The following is a 20,308-nucleotide window of genomic DNA, read 5'->3' on the forward strand; positions in this document are numbered from 1 at the left end:
GTGAAGATAGATCCTCACTCAGTTTGGCATTAAATGTCCTCTTCACAAAGGTTTTCAGATGAGGCAATGGGTGCACACTGATAATGGTTAACATGGCAAAGATACACAGGAGGGACAGACGTTAAGCAAGACCAGCTATAAAGTCGCAGGTATCCAGGTATATAAAGGGACTTAGGTTGGGGTTAGAGAAGGGCATTGGGAGAACAGATAGAGCAAACTAAGCTATTACTAATATAATAAATTTGCTCTTTCTTCCCTGTGCAACCTGGCTCTCTGGGAAGCAATTTCCATGATTTCTAGGTTCCTAGACTGGCATTCTGATCTCAGCTGTCCAGATGCCTGTTCATCCTATCTGCCTGCACCCCTCTGTCTTAGCCAGCCTGTTGGACCCCTAGTCCTGCCTGTCTGCATGGACCCACTTTGAACTGATCCCCTGATGTCTGGGCTCAGCTTCCTAATCTGGACTTAAAATGGTTAAAGGACTGTTTTTAGTTTAAGCTAATCTTTTAGTCAAGACTATTCTGGTCTATGCCAGCTCCTGCTTTTGGTTTTTCCATATAAATTTCAGAGGCAACATGATATGAACTTGAGACTCAGTAAGCTTAGGGGTAACTATTTCAGAAAATAAACACACACAGACACACCGAAGTAACAGACAAGACAGGAAAAGTAGTTTAGCAATAGTTGGTGTATTTGTATATTTGAGATTTTTAAAAAACAATTTTTATTCAGGTGTATTTTATATGCCATAAATTTCACCCATATTCTGTGCACAATTCAATGATTTTTAGTAAATTTACCAAATTGTTCGACCGTCACCATAATCCAGTTTTAGGACATTTGCATCACTCCAAAAAGATTCCTTGTAACATTGCATTCACTCCCAATTACCTCTCCCAGCACCAGGAAATCAGGAATGTACTTTGCCTCCGAAGACTTGCCATTTCTGGACATTTCCTATAAAAGGAACTATACAATACATGGTATCTGGCATCTGGCTACTTTCACTTGGAATAATGTTTTTGAAGTTTTGATCTTTTTATACAATGCCCATATTTAATGATTTTAATGTATAAAAATTTTTTATTTTATTTTGAAAATCCCAAATCCAGTAGCATAATGATCTAACAAAAATTGCTTTTTGCTCAAACTTTAAAAATACCACTCCAGGGGCGCCTGGGTGGCGCAGTCGGTTGGTTAAGCGTCCGACTTCAGCCAGGTCACGATCTCGCGGTCCGTGAGTTCGAGCCTGGGCTGATGGCTCGGAGCCTGGAGCCTGTTTCCGATTCTGTGTCTCCCTCTCTCTCTGCCCCTCCCCCGTTCATGCTCTGTCTCTCTCTGTCCCAAGAATAAATAAAAAACGTTGAAAAAAAAATTTTTTAAATACCACTCCATTGCCTCTTAGAGAAAGGTAACATGTAATGAGTGCACGGGAGTTTTGTACAGGAAGATCTTCAGTCTCTCCAACTCAAAACCACAGCTGTGAACCAGAAGGAACGAGGCCCAGCCCAGGGCATGGCACTTCCAGAAGATCAGTTTCCTTAGCTCTAAACTATGGTTGGGCTAAGTCACTGGTGGCTCTCCACCTCGCTCAGCCGCCATTCTCTTCGCCCACATGGTAACACCTCCCTCCGCTCACCAAATGGGGAGGCAAAGCACATTGCAGTTATAAAGAGCCCCTACCAGGTAGAAAATCACCAGACTAGGTGTTTTCTCAGATTCCTTTCAGCTCTTGTTTTACAAATCTCAAGTCTGAAAGGAATTTTCCCCACATCCATTAAGTTCCCAGGTTTCTCTACGGAGTGAAGCCTTCATGTATGCTGAGGCCTGAACTATACTAGTGGGTTTTCCTAGTTTCACCAAATTCAAAGAGTCACTCTAGTACACATTCTCTGATGTGCAAAATGGGTGGAAAATCTGCCAAAGGCTTTTCCACGTGCATTACGTTCCCAGGATTTCTAACTAGTAGGGTGAGTTCACTGATGTTTATAAAGGAAAGAGGTTTGGCTAAAGGCACTCCCACATTCACCATTTCCATAGTGTTTTTTCTCAAGAATGATTCTCTGATTCTTTTGAAGAGATGAGCTCTGATAGACCTTCCCACATTTACTGCTTTCAGGGGGCTTCCCTTTTATATGTGTTCTTGGTGCTTAGTAAAGGAAGAAGTATTACAGATGGCTTTTACCACACTTGTAGTTGCTCTCCAGTATGAGTTATCTGATGTTTGTTTACTTACTGGTTGGTTGGCTGATTGATTGATTGAACAATATGTGACTGAAAGCTGTGCCATATTCATTGCATGGATAAGGCTTCTGGCCAGTAGAAACTGTCTGACGTTGAATAATGGGTATCCTCTGACGAAAGCCTTTCCAAATCCATCACACATACTTGGTTTCTCACTAGGATGGATTCTCTGCTGTTTGATAGTGTGATTCAAAGCCCAGCTTCTCTCTTAACATTGACAGAGCGTCTCTTTTTTTTTTTTTTTTTAATTTTTTTTTTCAACCTTTATTTATTTTTGGGACAGAGAGAGACAGAGCATGAACGGGGGAGGGGCAGAGAGAGAGGGAGACACAGAATCGGAAACAGGCTCCAGGCTCTGAGCCATCAGCCCAGAGCCCGACGTGGGGCTCGAACTCACGGACCGCGAGATCGTGACCTGGCTGAAGTCGGACGCTTAACCGACTGCGCCACCCAGGCGCCCCTGACAGAGCGTCTCTTTAGCGTGTACTGTCTGATGTTAAATAAGATGTCTTCCAACCAAGTCGTCGCACATACATTACACTTACAGGAGCACTCGCCAATGTGTGTAATGCGAATCATGTGTGTACTCCAGCTGAAAGCCTTCCTACGTTCACTGAATTCATACAGCCTTTTTTCCAGCATGACTTTTCTGATGTTTAATAAGGGATGCGGTATGAGCAAAGGCTCTCCCACATTCATTACATTTGTAGGGTTTCTCTCCAGTATGAAATCTATAATGTTGAGTGAGAGATGAACTCTGGCTGAAGGCTCTCCCGCATTTATTACATTTGTAAGGTTTCTCTCCAGTATGAAATCTATAATGTACAATGAGAGATGAACTCTGGCTGAAGGTTCTCCCACATTCCCTGCATTCATAGGGCTTTTCTCCAGTATGAGTTCTCTGATGTTTAATAAGGGATGAAGTATGACCAAAGGCTCTTCCACATTCATTACATTTGTAAGGTTTCTCTCCAGTATGAAATCTATAATGTAGAACAAGAGATGAACTCTGGCTGAAGGCTCTCCCACACTCGCTGCATTCATAGGGCTTTTCTCCAGTATGAGTTCTCTGATGTTTAATAAGCGATGAAATATGACCAAAGGCTCTCCCACATTCACTGCATTCATAGGGCTTTTCTCCAGTGTGACATCTCTGATGGCGCCTAAGTTCTGACTGGAAATGGAAAGACTTCCCACATTCATTACATTTACAAGGCTTCTTCCCTGGATGGGTTCTCCGGGAGTTACTTCTTCCTGAAGTCTGTCTGAATTCTGTGTCCGATTTATAAGATCCTTCTCCTATGGGAACATTGTGTTGGTTAAAAAGGACTGATCTTAAGTCTAAACTTCTCCCAAAATCACTCCATTCACGATCTATCCTAAGGGTGGTAGTAGATTTGTGAGTGACTGACATTTCTTTCGGATGTCCCTCCAGTTTTTTTGGATGTATCTCTAACTGGTCATCACAACCACAAATTGCTTTCAGTTTGCAGAAGGAGAGTTCATCTCTGATGTGTTTTTCTACTGATGCTATGGGGAATAATTCCTCTTTGGAAATATCCTGATTTAGTCTTGATTCCTTGGCTTTAGGCCTTTTCTCCCAGTCTGGGTGGGGGAAAAAAGAGACATGCTTGTATTAACTGTTCCATGGGCGAAGAGGAAGTAAAATCCTATAATGGATGTAAGATCATGAAGCTTTAAAATAATATCCGAGGCAGACAGCCTCTCCTTTGCTGTCGCCTCTCCTTTGCTGTCCTGCCCACTGCTTCCTTGCAGTGTATTCAATAAACTTCTATCTCCTTTGTCTGCCTCAGGTGAATTCTTTCACCTCAAAATAATGATAATAATAATAATAATATCATCCGAGACGTGTACAGTTTCTTTCAAGAATGGTATATGTCTGAGGTTTTGGAGTTACCAAGAATAAGTGATAAGCAAGTGAATGCAGATTAGGAAAACCTGAAAAAATAGTGTTTGGATTCCAGTACACAAGGTAAGTCCAAAGATCGTAAAGATGAGAAGAGGGTAGGAAGATGCCCTCACAAGGTGCCCTCAGCACTTCAGTTTATATTACTATATATAATTGTGACAGGAAGATTAATTCTCCCTCAAAGACATCCATGCCCTAATCCCAAGAACTTGTAAATATGTGCCTTACATGGCACAAGAAGAAAAAAATGCCTTACGTGGCTAAAGGGACTTTGCGGATGTGATTAAGAGCCCAAACCTTTAGATGGGGAGATTATCCTGGATTATTCAGACAGGATCAATGTAATCACCCACATCCTTCAAATCAGAGAGCATTTCATGGCTGGGTCAGAGAGATGTGGTGTGAGAAGGACTCAGCCCACCATTTCTGTCTTTGATGGTGGAGAATGGGCACCAAGAGCCAAGGAATGTAGCAGTCTCTAGAAGCTGTTACCATTCCTCAGTTTATAGCCAGCAAGAAAACAAGGATCTCGGTTTCACAACCGCAAGAAACTGGTTCTGCTAACAACTCAAATAACCAGAAAGCAGATTCTACCCTAGCCACTCCAGAAAGGAACACCTCTGCTGACATCTTGGGTGAGACCCATGCCAGACTTCTGACCTATGAACTACTAAATAATAAGTCTAAAGTCTAAACTAAGAAGTTTAAATTCTTTAAGTTTGTGGCAATTTGTTTCAGCAACAATAGAAAATGAATACAATAAAAATAAAGTGTCTGAAAAGGTAAATGACTAGTGACGCCAGTGCTCCCAAAGGCTAGATTCTGAGTCAGTGGGTCTTGTGTGACCCCTGGGGATCTGGATGTTTCAACAAGTTCCCTGAGAGATTCTGAAGCACAGCCATATTTGCAGAGCACTGTAAATGGACAGATATTTATCTTGAGACCAGATCCAGATGTCAGACCCTTGCTCCCAATCAGAAAAAGAACAAGAAAGGAGCACCTGGGTGGCTCAGTCAGTTAACCATCCAACTCTTGATTTTGGCTCAGGTCATGATCTCATGGTTCATGAGATTGAGCCCCACATTGGGCTCTGTGCTGTTGGTGGGGAGCCTGCTTGGGATTCTCTCTCTCCCTCTCTCTCTCTGTCCCTCCCCAACTTGCACACGCACATGCACATGCCCTCTCTCTCTCTCTCAAAATAAATAAACTTTAAAAAAAAAAAAGATTAAGAAAAGACTAATATAGGAGAGATCAGCAACTTTCCTCTCTGTCCTCTATTCTAGGCTCCTATGAGTCCCAACCTGTGCCTTGGGATTTGAGGACTTCTTTCCTGAGCTTTACTTCTGACCTAGGGCTGTGATTCTGCCTCAGAGATGAACATTGGCATAGACTGTCACCTTTCTCCAGTGTGCTTGGGCTACACATGGCAAGAAGAAGAGCTCTGAGTCCAGAATTCTGCTCCAAGAGGTGAGGCCTATCAGGTACTCTCAAGTCACCTAGGAATACATGGTCTCAAAGAGATGACATCAACAGATGGCAAGGAGTAGTCTTTGTTTCTGGAACCACCTCTGTTGAAGCTCAGTGTCCTCACCTTGATCTTCTTGACATCATCCATCTGCCCTTGCCTGTAACCCTTTAGTTTCTAGGCCACTCAACTGTTCTGTTTGGTCTCTTAGTAACTCCCTTAACCCTGCTGATATAAGACAGTCTGGCCATTTACAACTGTTGACCCTTAGAGTCCATCCAACATTGATCATGTGACATCTAGCGATACTGAGTGGCACTAAGAATTTAGAAGGGGCGGGCAGAGATGGGTACCAAAAGCAGCTTAAGTGCTAGAGAAGAAAATGAACATCTCTTCTTCTGACACTAGAGATAATTACAAAAGCCTAATAGTATTCAAAATACTGTTGGGGTGCCTGGTGGCTCAGTCGGTTAAGTGTCAAACTTCAGCTCAGGTCATGATCTCACAGCTCATGAGTTCAAGCCCTGTGTCGGGCTCTGTGCTGACGGCTCAGAGCCTGGAGCCTGCTTCAGATTCTGTGTCTCCCTCTCTCTCTGCCCCTCCCCCACTTGTACTCTGTCTCTCAAAAATAAATAAACATTAAAAAAATTTTTCAAAATACTGTAGTGGGTGGAGGGCTTCTGACAAGTAGCCTCACCTCTCAGAGGATAGTCCCCTAACCAAGGTTTCAGGGCAACTTCCTACCCAGGGCTGATCCTTATTGTGTGTGATGCTGCTTAGGTCTCACTCACTCACCTGTTGAGATTTCTCCCTCTACCACACAGGGCTCTCCCCCTTCCTCCAACTGGCAGATCACATATGGTTTAGATACTGGAAGCCCTGATGGTAGAGAAAGAAAAGGATCATGACTGGGTATGTTAGAGGCCAAGGCTTTAGCCCTAGGTCTTTCTGGGGGAGAAATAGGTGTGGAAAGCCTACAAATAGGCATTGTAAAATATTAGGAGCAGAATCATGAAACTTCTTATTATGGTTTCATAGCGAGCAAGACTTTTCCTACGAATGAAGAATGAGGACTCCAGAGAAAATGTAAATGTCTGATTCCAGAACCCCAGGGCAAAACTCAGCCAACAGGCCTAGAAACCCCAAGCTTTTAAACAACAATGAAATAAAGATGGCAGGCCTGATGGGCAGGCTTTAGGCTTTGGAGGAGCTGAGCTCACCCAGAGAGGCCAAGTTCTTGAAGTTCTCCAGCATCACTTCCCTGTACAGGTCCTTCTGAGCAGGATCCAGCTGCCCCCATTCCCACTGGGTGAATTCCACAGCCACATCCTTGAATGTCATCAGATCCTGAAACACAGAAGACACTGCTGTATCCTTAGGGAGCACACTAACAGCCCCAGGAAGAAGAGAGGATGGGCGTCTGAGTAGAACCTTAGGATGTAGAAGGGATTCCACGAGTTGCTAGCTATCCCAATGCCCAGTTTGGGGTTTTGTCATCTCAAAAATATTTTAAGCTGCTTCAGGAAACGTATCTTCCTTACTACTTGGAAGTAGTAAGTGCCCACTCTTGTCAATACTTTAGTCACACTGCTTAGAAATATAATCAGGGTCAGAAAGAGGATCTCTTTTGCATTGTTGGTGGGAATGCAAGCTGGTGCAGCCATTCTGGAAAACAGTATGAAGGTTCCTCAAAAAACTAAAAATACAACTACCCTACGACCCAGCAATTGCACTGCTAGGCATTTATCCAAGGGATACAGGTGTGCTGTTTCAAAGGGGCACATGCACCCCCATGTTTATATTTATACAATAGCCAAAGTATGGAAAGAGCCCAAATGTCCATCGATGGATGAATGGATAAAGAGGTGGTATATATATACAATGGAGTATCACTCGGCAATCAGAAAGAATGAAATCTTGCCATTTGCAACTACGTGGATGGAACTGGAGGATATTATGCTAAGTGAAATTAGTCAGAGAAAGACAAATATCATATGACTTCACTCCTATGAGGACTTTAAGAGACAAAACAGATGAACATAAGGGAAGGGAAACGAAAATAATATAAAAACAGGGAGGGGGACAAAACAGAAGAGACTCATAAATATGGAGAACAAACAGAGGGTTACTGGAGGGGCTGTGGGAGGGGGGATGGGCTAAATGGGTAAGGGGCATGAAGGAATCTACTCCTGAAATCATTCTTGCACCATATGCTAACTAATTTGGATGTAAATTTAAAAAAAATAAAAAAACAAGTTAAAAAAAAAAAAAAAGGAAATATAATCAGGGTCTCAAGAGAATCAGCCCTACAGAGACATTCTGCTTAGGGAGACAAATGTAATCCATTTCCTTCATTTTCTACAAGTTCTACTCTCAACTTAGTTGCACTTAATTCGAATCAACTAGAAATAACAGGCTATACGCTCTGCATTCTCAAACGCACTAGTATCAATAGTCTTCTATTTTTGAAACTTGTGACCTATGATTTTAATGACAATTTTCACTAAATCCAAATCAAATAATTTGGGATTTATAATAATTTACCCCCACCCCACCCCAGCACACAGTTCAGTGATAGTGTACCAAGTAGCCTTATAATGAATCGTTAAGTCTTTTATGAGTTTGATTACCATGAATCCTCTCCCCCAAAGCCTAATCACTTTTCTATTCCTATTCATTCAATTCCTGAATGTGCAAAATTGACAGACCCTGGATCCCAGGTCTCCACAAGGGACAAACACTCTGTGGGTCCCAACCAGAAGTATCCTGTCACCCTCTAAACAGCAACGAGATAACCTCCCATTTGACTTACACTGTATGATAATTCACATACCATGAACTAAAATGCAGATAAATGTAGCATAAACTCCTATACTTTTCCCAAAATATGTTTAGAAATCCCATTTAGACATTGATTCCATAGAACAAGTCAAAGTAAAAATTTTACATTAACATAAGTCAGTCCAAAATAATCAGATATGGAAAACTCACTTCTAATAACTCCTTTTGATAGATTATATTATTTATTCAAAATATTCACTGGCTCTCCCTGTAGGACTGAATTTCCTGTTCCACTGACCTAAGTGTAGTCAAATAATCTGCTTTTCACAAACAATGTGAAACATGTAATACAGGCAAAAAATAAACCTTTGATGATAGAAGTCTTTGAAGTGTTGCTGTTCTTAATATAGCATAACTAGCCTAAACTGACTCATTAAAAAAAAAAAAAACAACAAAAACCTAGTACTTAAAGCAGGGTTCTGCCATCACAAAAAGCCTAAAATATGTGACTTTGGCTTAGAGCCAGAAGTAAAGAAAGTTATTGATGCTATGGCAACCCATGTAATTTGGTGGTGAACTGTGTGCTAAAACAGTTGTCTGCAATAACTGGAAAGACAAACAATGTAAGAATGAATTTGTGGTGCTGTGAGAAGAGGCTGGAACATCAGTAGTGTGAGGTGGTTGTTATTGGCAGAAGTTGACAAAATATCTCAAGAAAAAGAAATGAGCTCAAGAGTTGGCTAGTTTGCAAAATAAAAATGGAAGGCAAAAGAAAGGATCCGGAAATTGTAAACTTACAGAGTTGGAGATTTAACCAATTCTGGTTCCCAGTTGGTCAAAGACAATATAGATAAGCCTTTTACATGACAAAGGATGGTTAACAACCTAATGGAAGGACCAAAGAGTGTGGTTGTCAAACCTTTTGTTTAAACCTCTGAATAATTTCAGATGGCTCCCAGTAAATCCTTTCAGGGCAGCTGAAGTGCTTAGTGACTAAAGGAATGGCTTTCTCAAGAAAACCCCCAAGAGTTCCACAAAAAAGAACTGTGGGTAAAATTGCTGACACATGGAAGTGACAGAAAACAAATACATAAAAAGCTGATGACCTTTTCAAGAGTTACACCAAATGTTCATGACTTGAAAAAGTCCTTGGGCCATCAATTTATTCAAGGAGGATGAAAAAGTTGCTTAGCCCTCAAGTGAGTTTATTCTCCAATATCATTTCATAGGTGACCAAGGAGGGTACTGCAGAAGGAACTTGGGGGCAGAGCCAAGAGCTAAGGAGAGCACTGGCCTGAGGAGCTCCATCCAGGTAGCAGAAGCAGGGCATAACCAGAAGACTTCCTGGTCCCAAGGTCAGCATTTCTCACCAAGTCTGCCCAGAGGAATTTCATAGCTGCTGCAGACCTGAGATTGCTGGGCTCCTCCCATGCTTCCCCTTCCCGGACTCCTAATGGTGGTTATCTTGTGGTTATCCTGTCTGCATTATTCCACTGTATTGGATATATGGATTCAGGCAATTTGTCCTTTTACATCATAGGTTCAGAGATCTCCAGATCCGGAGGAAAAACATCCAGACCTGATGTTGAGGCCATCACACCATCCAAGACTTTGATCTTAATGCTCTTAGTAGGTAACTAAATAGAGGTTTTAGGTTATCTCTCTTGGGGAGAGATTGTGTGTGGAGGGAGGGAAGTGAGTATTTGTAAGAAAACAGACAGTGGCAGACTAATTATTTGTTCAAAGTATTCACTCCCCTCCCCTGACGCCCCACATTATGGAAGGCCTATTTATACTTCCCACCTCACTGACATTAGGCTTGGCCACATGACTTGCTTCGGCCAATGAGTTGTGGGCAGAAGCCAGAAGAACCATCTCCTGGTTCTGACACTGTACTTTTCCCTGCCACATAACAACATCCCAGAGCAGACTTGATCTTTCAGCATGAATCTCAGAGCAAAGAGGGTGTGGAGGAGTCAGAGCTGGCCCACTAGTGATACGTAACATAAAGAAGAAATACACCTTTGTTACTATGAGCCATTGAGATCTACAGGCCATCGTTCCTACGACATTCCTAGATTAAGCTCTCTGATATACCTCTGAATGGTGTACATTAAGGCCAAAGAGGTTGAAACTCGATTTATTATCCTACTAGTTATCTGTGAGAATCCTCTATTGGTGGGGATTTCCCCCACTGGCTAGAAAATTAAATACAAATGTCTGTCATTAGGCTACAATACACGAAACTACCATCTTGGCTGCTAGGAAATGAGGCAGCCTGGCATCCACAGCCTTCCACTTGATTTTCTCCACATCCAGCCTACTATAGCCAAACCTGAATCCAATTCTGGAGTCGGCCACCATTACTCCGTTTACCCCCTCACAACCGAAGCTGACTAGGAATTACCATTTACCAGAAGACTCCAGCAATGACATGAGGTAACTGCGTTATTGAGTGGTTAAGATCTTAAAGCCAGACAACCTGGATCTGAAACTAGGCTGCCTTCCTTATGTGCTGAAACTAGGATGCCTTCCTTATGTGCTAGATAACCATATACAAGTGACTTTATCTCTCTTGCTTTTCTCAGTTACCTCTCTGTGCCTCAGTTGCCATTCTTCAAAATAAGAATGTTTGAAAGATGAAATGAGCTAGTGTAAGTAAATTGTGTAGAACGGCTCCTGATACATATTTGGTTCTCAGTACATAATGGCTATTACTATTTTCACCATGATCATTAACATGATTTAAAAAAAAATTTTTTTTAATGTTTATTTATTTTTGAGAGAGAGAGAGACAAAGCGTGAGCAGGGGAGGAGCAGAGAGGAAGACGCAGAATCCGAAACAGGCTCCAGGCTCTGAGCTGTCAGCACAGAGCCCGACGTGGGGCTCGAACTCACAAACCATGAGACCATGACCTGAGCTGAAGTTGGACACTTGACCGACTGAGCCACCCAGGCGCCCCACCATTATCATTAACATGATTACCATCCTCATTTCACAACTGCAAACCCAATGCATAGAGAAGTTAGGTGAGTGTTCCAGCCAGGAGGTAAGTTAAGTCTATCTTCTCACTAATCCAGGAAGATAACATCTGAACAGGCACATAGCCTCAAACGGCCTCCCCACCTGTCCATACCCTCAGAATGTCCTTGCCCCCTTTTCTCCATGAGCCTTCCCGAACCTCGCCAGGCTCATTGTTCTTTTACTACACCCTGATGGAAAGGCCTATCTGTGCCACGTCCATCTGTCATCAAACCATGCACAACCTTACTGTGACTGGGGCTGCGTCCTGGGTACCAGAGTCTCCCCCCCGCCCCTTTCTGTGGTAGTGACACTCCTTCAAGTTCAGGGCTCCCTCCATTACTTGGTACTCACTGCAGTGCTCATGACAGAAATAAACCAAAAGATCTGTGTGAGTACATACTGAGCAGAGAGGAGGGGGCCCTAGAAAGGGACAGGGAGGCCAGCATCCACCTTGATGGGTTCAGCCTCCAGCAGAGCAGGAATTGGGGTCAGTTCCCTGAGCGAACAAAGAGGCTCCAGAGAAAAGGAGGCGAATACATTATAGTTCAATCATTTGAGGAATAATGAAGAGAACCCCAACTCACCTGGGGCCTGGCTTTCAGGAATAAACTGGCTGTTCCCTTTTCTCCTGGGTATCCCTCTGGAGAAAGAGCAGGGTCCTGAGAAGGGAGAACTAAGAAGGTAAAAGGAGCCATAAGGAAGGCTAACCCTTATGGGCCTTTGCAGCTCCCAGATTCCCCAAGCTGGAAACCCCTGAAGAGTCAGTATGTCACCTCAGTGGTTCTGGGGACAGAGCTGGGTCAAAGGGAGCTGACGGGCAGCCTCTAGCTATCCTACAGGAGACAGAATTGCACAAGCCCTCCCCCACCTCTCCTGTCCAAAGGCCACGGCAGGCTTCAGGTAACTGAAGTATCACCAAATTCCAGCCACTCTACTGGAGAGTTACTTACTGGGCATCTCCTCTACTAGGCCTTTTAAAAATATAAACATGGAGAAGACTTTCAAGGAACTTTAAATATAGCCTATGGTATGAGATTAAGAACACAAGACAAGGCCCAGGGCAAGGCCAAGAAATATATACACTTTAAGGGAAAGAAGTTACACCTTTCCCCTCATCCTTGGGAACCCAGCTCAAAGGTCAGTTCTCCCTGAGAAGTTCCCAAGCATAGGTCTCTGCAAGCATACTTTTTAAGTCCCACTATAATAGGGTTTTTACATCATACTATTTTCAAAGCCTGAAAACAAACAAAACACTAGCCGCAACCATGCCAAAGAAGTTATCATAGCTAACAACAACAAAAGCATGGAAATGGCAGGCAGCATAGCATAGCATAGGTCAGCACATCTCAAACGTTAATGTGTGTATGGATTCTGGGGGATCTTGTTAAACAGACTCTGATTCAGTGTATGTGGGGTAGGGCCTGAGAGTCTGCATTTCTAAAGAGTTTGAGATGATTCCTGTGCTCTAGTCTACAGAATACAAGGCATAAAGGAATACAGAGGGGGTGGTAGTCCCAGAGATTCGGCCCAGTTCTGCCACTGGCCAGTCTTGTGACCTTGAGCATGTGCGCTGAAGAACGAAAAGTTAAAATGCCCACTTGGTGAAGGACAGGAGATTCTAAACATAGAAAGAAATGGCTTAAAAACTCATGGGTCACCTGGATTGCCTTGTCCCCAACACTAGTGAAGAGGTGACGACAGGAAGTACCCCCCATGTATACTGCTAATCTTCTACACAGTTGAGCTAGAAAGGCTGGAGGAATCTTATTACTTAATGAAGCAATAAAGGAAATGGTGGCAAGGCTCTAAATGGCCCCACTGCCCTCTGATCCCTGGCCAAGGCCACTCCTTCACAGGTTTGTTTATTATTTACCCTCTCCCTCCCACAGGAGAGCCCTCCCCGCTCTCCTCTGGCTTTTGGGAAGTCTTCCGCGGCCATCCCCTCCACCTCCACCATGGTGTCTGGATACGGAGACTTCACGCTCCTGGGCTTGGATAATTAGGAAATGCCACAGGGAAGGCGGTTACAGGCTCTGCCCCTTCCTTGTATTCCTCGGCCTCTTCCTAGGGTCGTCCTCCTCCTTGGCCCGCGACTAACTCCCCAGAAGGGCTTCTGGCCCTCTCCACCCTCGAGAGCCAAACCTGATGCTGTGGAGTCCATAGCTGGGGCTAAGCGGCGACGTCCTTTCACTAGGTCCAAATGTCTGTCCTGCAGCCGCAGCCCTGCGGTCCTCCCTTACGGCTCAGAGAGCAGGGAGCAAGCTAGGTGACATCGGGCATTCCCACTCCGCGCAGTGATGCCCAGGCGACCTGCAAGGCCCAGAACAGAGCAGTCAAACCCAGACTCCTGTCCGAGCGCGTAGCACTGCCGCCCGGGGTGGTGCGGTTCCCCTGCTTTCAGGCGCGCTCTCAGACCCCTCACGAGCCGGGCCTGGGCCCCCTGGCTTCGCTCCGTCGCCTTGCTCCTCGGGACCGGACTCTGGACCCCAGTTTCACCGCAGACCCACACCCATGATGACTACCACACCACCAAGAGATACGGCCGTAGCCACACCTGCTACCTCGGTACCCAGTGCGCCTCCGCGGCCCGGAGCTAGCAGGGATTCAAAAGAGAGCCTCACGGGGACACTGCAACTCGATCTCCTAGCTCCAGGCCCCACAGCCCCTCGCGGAGGGACACTTCCAACAATGTCACGGGCTAGCGCACAGCGCTAGCAACAGGCCGGCGGCCCCCAAGTCTCCGAACCCACAAAGAACAAACCCCACCCCTTCCCCGGCCCCTCCTCCCAAGATAAGTCCCGAGCCTGCGCAGACGGGCCACCGCGCAAGGAGGAATCAATCCTGCGTGCGGGGCGGGGCGAACGGCGCCTGCGCCCTGGAGGCCGGAGAGAATTGAGCGGGGTGAGGTTGCTGGCGTCTCATGGAAGCTTCTCTGTGCGTCGCTGACGTGAGTGGAGGATTCCCCCAGCCGGCTCCCAGTGCCGGCTGGGACCTGGGAGCAACTCCCACGTTAGACGCGATAGCCGGGTTTGGGGCTCTCCAACCAGAAGCCACCACTCTTTTTTGTTAAAAAGAGAAACGTGGGTTCTGCCCTGAATCTACGGAGTAAGGATTTCCAGGAGGCTCTCTGGGCGTATTTCTTACAGGGCGCCCAGGAGATACCCATGTCTCATTAACTACTAACTGCTATTCTATAGGCCATCCCGTGTTTCTCCGCCTTTCCCTCACGGCCCCAAGTTTTGAATTCAGTGAAGGGTCAGTGAAGAAAGGACTATGGACTCCTTCCTGCTCCACAAAGAGTATCATTAACCTGAAAGAAATATTTGCGCATCACCCCCCAACATTCCCTTTTCCTGCTCCTTTGCAGTCAAACGTTTCTCCCACTCCAGCCCATTGTGACGGCTCTCTGTTCTTTCCGTATAGTTTTGCCTTTTCCAGAGTGTCATATAAACAGGATTATATAGTATGTAACCTTTTGAGAGTGGCTTCTATCACTCTATCACACTCTATCACTTCTATCACAGCATTAAGCCCTTAAGATCCATCTGTGTTGTCATAGGGACCAATAATTCACTCCCTTGTACTCTTGAGTCTAGCTATCCTATATGGAAAGCTGTCTTAAGGAGCTACACAGCACATCCATTTACATCCTATTTACCAGGACACTTGACCACACCTAGCTGCAGAGAAATGTATTCTTTAAACATGTGTCTGGCTAGAATTCTATTACCATGGAAGATGGAGAGAAAAAAATAATGGGTAACATCAGATTTTAGGAACAGTATTGATAAACTGCAGTTTACCAGAGGAAGAGCAGAGAGCAAGAGCATCTGTAAATCAAATCAGCCTGAAGGAGGTGGCTTACCTACTTTAAGAACTAATTACCAAAAAAAAAAAAAAAAAAAGTGAAAGGTGCTTTTGTAAGGCAGAACTGAAGCACAGAATCTTTTAAAGGTTTTATTTTTAAATTTTTATGCTTTTATATGTATTTTTGAGACAGAGACAGAGTGTGAGTGGGGTAGGGGCAGAGAGAGAGGGAAACAGAATCTGAAGTAGCCTCCAGGCTCTGAGCTGTCAGTGCAGAGTCCAACGCGGGGCTTAAACTCATGGACTGTGAGATCATGACCTGAGCCGAAGTCGGATGCCCAACCGACTGAGCCATCCAGGCGCCACAAGATTTTATTTTTTTTAATTGCTTATTTTTGAGAGAGGGAGAGTGCGAGTGGGGGAGGGGCAAAGAGAGGGAGACAGAGATCGCAGAGCCCAATGTGGGGCTCTAACTCACTAACCATGAGATCATGACCTGAGCTGAAACCAAGAATTGGACGCTTAACCAACTGAGCCGCCCAGGCGCTCCTAAGATTTTATTTTTAAGTAATCTCTGCACCCGTGTGGGGCTAGAACTCACAACCCTGAGATAGAGTCACATGCTCTACCAACTGAGCCAGCCAGGTGCCCCAAAGCACAGACTTTTCTACAGGTCCTCCAAGTGGTCAGACATCCATCATCACACAACCTCCAACTCTCCTGGGTTGGCAGCCCATGGTAAAAACAGCAACATGTTCACAATTAGGGCTTGGGTCATTGACGGTGGACTAAAGATGCCCCAATGGTGGCCATTTTGAGAAAAGGTATTACAAAAACAAAAACATAGAAGTAAAAACTACTCCAATCTGGTATCAGACCTGGGTATTAGAAGCAGCAGTGTTTTTTTTTTTTTCAGGTATAGTGTGAAATTGTGCCTGAATATTTCTTTTCCGCCCCATCACCCAGCTTCTGATGATACACATGCACTGCAAAAAAGAAAGTTGGTAGTAGAAAATAAACAATATTATTACTAAGTAGTCAAACCTCTTTGCTAGGGGACCAACCATCCTTTCCCCCATTGACTGAGTGAAAGAACTGAAAATACCACTAAGGACCTGTGCTATTCCTCTAAGGTAACACTTCTAAAAAGGCCCCATGATGTAAAGGGATGATGCTTTCTTCTGTGAGAGATAGGTAGGCAGGCAGATATGGAGGTAGATAGATTGATTAATAGATAGATATTGTAAGATGTAGATCTGGACACAGAGTACTACGTAGCAGCAGCTAAGGAGAGATGCTTAGAGAAATAAAGCCAAAAGGTGTTCAAGAAGAGAGGTCTTGGAACTGCAAGAAGTGACTTAGGAGGAGCAAAGATTGCTGGTAGAAGCAACTTCAGGAGGCAATACAAACAAGCAGAACCGTGAGGGAAAGCAAAAACGTTGGTTGAAATAGGGACACTTCTACATTCCGCCCCCACCCCTGCTTCTCACAGAGAAACGCCCATAAAAGAGGGAAGGCCAAAATCCTTTTTGGCAAGTTTTCTCTTAAGTCTATTTATTTATTTTGAAAGAGAGAGAGAGGGGGAATGCGCACAAGCAGGAGAGGGGCAGAGAGAGAGGAAGAAAGGGAATTCCAAGCAGCCTCCATGCTGTCAGCGTGGGCTCTGTGAGCCCTGTGAAGCCCAGGGTGAACCCTGACACAGAGTTCAGTCCCACAAACTATGAGATCGCGACCTGAGCCAAAACCAAGAGTTGGACACTTACCGAGTGAGCCACCCAGGCACCACAACAAGTTTGTTTTTCATGGCCATGGATTCTTTCATAGACCTCCCTTGACTCTGGGCAAGCTTATAATGGCTGCAACCAATAGTGTGCAATAGAAATGACACTACTGATTTTCTTTGTTCTTTTTTTTTTTTCAATATATGAAATTTATTGTCAAATTGGTTTCCATACAACACCCAGTGCTCATCCCAAAAGGTGCCCTCCTCAATACCCATCCCCCACCCTCCCCTCCCTCCCACCCCCCATCAACCCTCAGTTTGTTCTCAGTTTTTAAGAGTCTCTTATGCTTTGGCTCTCTCCCACTCTAACCTCTTTTTTTTTTTTCCTTCCCCTCCTCCATGGGTTTCTGTTAAGTTTCTCAGGATCCACATAAGAGTGAAAACATATGGTATCTGTCTTTCTCTGTATGGCTTATTTCACTTAGCATCACACTCTCCAGTTCCATCCACGTTGCTACAAAGGGCCATATTTCGTTCTTTCTCATTGCCATGTAGTACTCCATTGTGTATATAAACCACAATTTCTTTATCTATTCATCAGTTGATGGACATTTAGGCTCTTTCCATAATTTGGCTATTGTTGAGAGTGCTGCTATAAACATTGGGGTACAAGTGCCCCTGTGCATCAGTACTCCTGTATCCCTTGGGTAAATTCCTAGCAGTGCTATTGCTGGGTCATAGGGTAGGTCTATTTTTAATTTTCTGAGGAACCTCCACACTGCTTTCCAGAGTGGCTGCACCAATTTGCATTCCCACCAACAGTGCAAGAGGGTTCCCGTTTCTCCACATCCTCTCCAGCATCTATAGTCTCCTGATTTGTTCATTTTGGCCACTCTGACTGGCGTGAGGTGATATCTGAGTGTGGTTTTGATTTGTATTTCCCTGATGAGGAGCGACGTTGAGCATCTTTTCATATGCCTGTTGGCCATCCAGATGTCTTCTTTAGAGAAGTGTCTATTCATGTTTTCTGCCCATTTCTTCACTGGGTTATTTGTTCTTTGGGTGTGGAGTTTGGTGAGCTTTTTATAGATTTTGGATACTAGCCCTTTGTCCGATATGTCATTTGCAAATATCTTTTCCCATTCCGTTGGTTGCCTTTTAGTTTTGTTGGTTGTTTCCTTTGCTGTGCAGAAGCTTTTTATCTTCATAAGGTCCCAGTAATTCATTTTTGCTTTTAATTCCCTTGCCTTTGGGGATGTGTCGAGTAAGAGATTGCTACGGCTGAGGTCAGAGAGGTCTTTTCCTGCTTTATCCTCTAGGGTTTTGATGGTTTCCCGTCTCACATTCAGGTCCTTTATCCATTTTGAGTTTATTTTTGTGAATGATGTGAGAAAGTGGTCTAGTTTCATCCTTCTGCATGTTGTTGTCCAGTTCTCCCAGCACCATTTGTTAAAGAGGCTGTCTTTTTTCCATTGGATGTTCTTTCCTGCTTTGTCAAAGATTAGTTGGCCATACGTTTGTGGGTCTACTTCTGGGGTTTCTATTCTATTCCATTGGTCTATGTGTCTGTTTTTGTGCCAGACACTACTGATTTTCAAAGCTAGGTCATAAAAGGCCATGCAGCTTCTATTTTGCTCACTGGATCACTCTCTTGGAGCCCTGAGCTGCCATATACCCTGCCTGATTACCCCGAAACCACCTACTGTGAGGTAGTCCAAGAACAAAGAGAGGCTGCCAGTAGAAATTCTGGCCCACAGCCCCACGTGAGCCCAGCCACAGGTTCCAGTTCAGGTAGCAGACTCAAGTGGAGAAGCCGTTTGAGTCCTCCCATCTGAGGGTCCAGAAATTATGAAGCAGTGAAGCAGAAGCAAGCCATTGCCACAGTGCCCTGTCCAAATTCCTCACCCACACAATCTATTCGCATGATACAGATGTTTTAAGTGACTAAGTTTGGAGTAGTGTGTTACACAGCAGCAGATAGCCATAACGTCCTGAAGTTTGTCAGAGCTCAGAGTTGGTGGGCCTAGTGGACATCTGTCTTAACCTAGACAAGATAGGTGTTATTTCTTGGTTGCTCAGCATCTATATGCCCTTTCTTTTTTAAGAAATTCAGCTGAAATTCTCTTTAAACTTTCCAGCAACATGGCAGATTGGACACCCTGAACAACTCTCCTAACTGAAAACACTAAAAATGCTGAAAAGCTATAAAACATCTTTATAAACACACTGGTCACCAGGTCTGAAAGTGAGGAATTTGCAGACTTAAAAAAAAAAAAAAATGGAGAGCTACAACTCTGAGAAGGGAGCAGCAAACCTGACTTTTTCACTGCTAAACCCCAGTGAACTTAAGCTTCCACTTTGACAGTTAACCGGGGTCAGCAAAGAGAGATAAAGCCTAGGGCCTGCCCAAGGGTGGGGAGTTCTAGAAGGAAACTCATCTAGAACCCCCAAATTTCTACTCTGCATAAGGCTAAATTAAAACAAACACCACACAGAAAGGAAGAGCAAGAAAGTATGTCTTAGACATCATGACTTTAATCAAGGACCTTTAATCAAGGTCCAAACCCTTACTACAGTACAAAATCATCCCCAATCTGGCCCCAAATTACGGTTATCAGCCCCTAAACACCCACTCGCCAGTCATCTTGCTACTAATTCTTCACATTTTTATCCTCTAGTCTGTACCTTTACAGGTGTTATTCTCTCTGCATAGATTGCACTTTTTTCTTCTTCTTAATGAATTATTCTTTTTCAAGTGTACCAGTTACAGGAAGCCTTTTCTAACTTTCTCAGCCATAGTTAATTGCTTCCTCCATGTGCTCCCATAGTGTCTTAGACGTGACATATAGAACATACTGCATTGTGTTGTTATGCTTTTACATTGTGGGTTTTCCTTTGGAGCATGAGTTCGTTTGGGGCGGTTAACTGTGTCTTATTTATATCGGTAACAATGCCTTGCCTAAGCTGGCATTTTAGGCTTTTTGAGTGAAAGTACAGACTTGTTCCCAAAGTAGGATTTTATCATATTCTTGTAATCTCCAGTCTTCTCTGGAGCTCTAGCTCAATGGTTCTTAGCTTTAGCTGCACAGTAGAGTCACCTGAAGTTATTAGTAAACTCTCGCTCCTGAATGGATTCCAGGTATCAATATGTCCAAAGCTTTTCAGGTAATTCCGACATGCAGCCAAGGCTGAGAATCCCTACGACGTCTCCACCCAGGGCCCTCTAGCAGTACCAAGGCAGGCAGGCTGGTGTGCGCTCAAACTGTCGGTAGTCTGCCCGGGTGCCCAGTTTGTATAGACGTGTATCCTGGGCTCTCCACTTGGGGCGCAAAA

The 20,308-nt window shown here is 44.3% G+C and overlaps 1 protein-coding gene across 8 annotated transcripts; it reads right to left on the reverse strand.

The window, feature by feature from the left end:
- Positions 1 to 2,711: 2,711 nt before the first annotated feature.
- ZNF514 (zinc finger protein 514) lies at positions 2,712 to 14,209 on the reverse strand. 8 transcript variants are annotated; one of them, XR_004343434.1, is made up of 6 exons: positions 14,007 to 14,209; positions 13,588 to 13,755; positions 12,030 to 12,104; positions 6,860 to 6,986; positions 6,435 to 6,518; positions 2,712 to 3,849 (listed from the first exon to the last, which is right to left on the reverse strand). XR_004343434.1 is itself a non-coding variant. In XM_030311166.1 (6 exons), the coding sequence occupies exons 2-6, from the start codon at positions 13,604 to 13,606 to the stop codon at positions 2,864 to 2,866; spliced, it is 1,305 nt and encodes a 434-aa protein (XP_030167026.1). In that variant the 5' UTR covers positions 13,607 to 13,755; positions 14,067 to 14,203; the 3' UTR covers positions 2,712 to 2,863. The 8 variants fall into 8 exon arrangements, 7 of the variants coding, with proteins under 7 accessions (XP_030167026.1, XP_030167025.1, XP_030167027.1 ...); XM_030311166.1 differs by having other exon boundaries at positions 12,030 to 12,118; positions 14,067 to 14,203; XM_030311165.1 differs by having other exon boundaries at positions 12,030 to 12,118; positions 14,007 to 14,203.
- Positions 14,210 to 20,308: the final 6,099 nt, after the last annotated feature.

Source organism: Lynx canadensis, chromosome A3, assembly GCF_007474595.2.
Source record: "Lynx canadensis isolate LIC74 chromosome A3, mLynCan4.pri.v2, whole genome shotgun sequence".
Lineage (NCBI taxonomy): Eukaryota > Metazoa > Chordata > Mammalia > Carnivora > Felidae > Lynx > Lynx canadensis.

What these genes read in the sequence shown, in the direction of transcription:
- ZNF514 (XM_030311166.1), bottom strand. An exon ending in TCCTGAAAGCCAGGCCCCAG is followed by an intron (nt 6,987 to 12,029) that starts GTGAGTTGGGGT and finishes TCTGTGTTTCAG; the next exon opens with GATCTGATGACATTCAAGGA. An exon ending in CAAGAACTTGGCCTCTCTGG is followed by an intron (nt 6,519 to 6,859) that starts GTGAGCTCAGCT and finishes CTCTACCATCAG; the next exon opens with GGCTTCCAGTATCTAAACCA.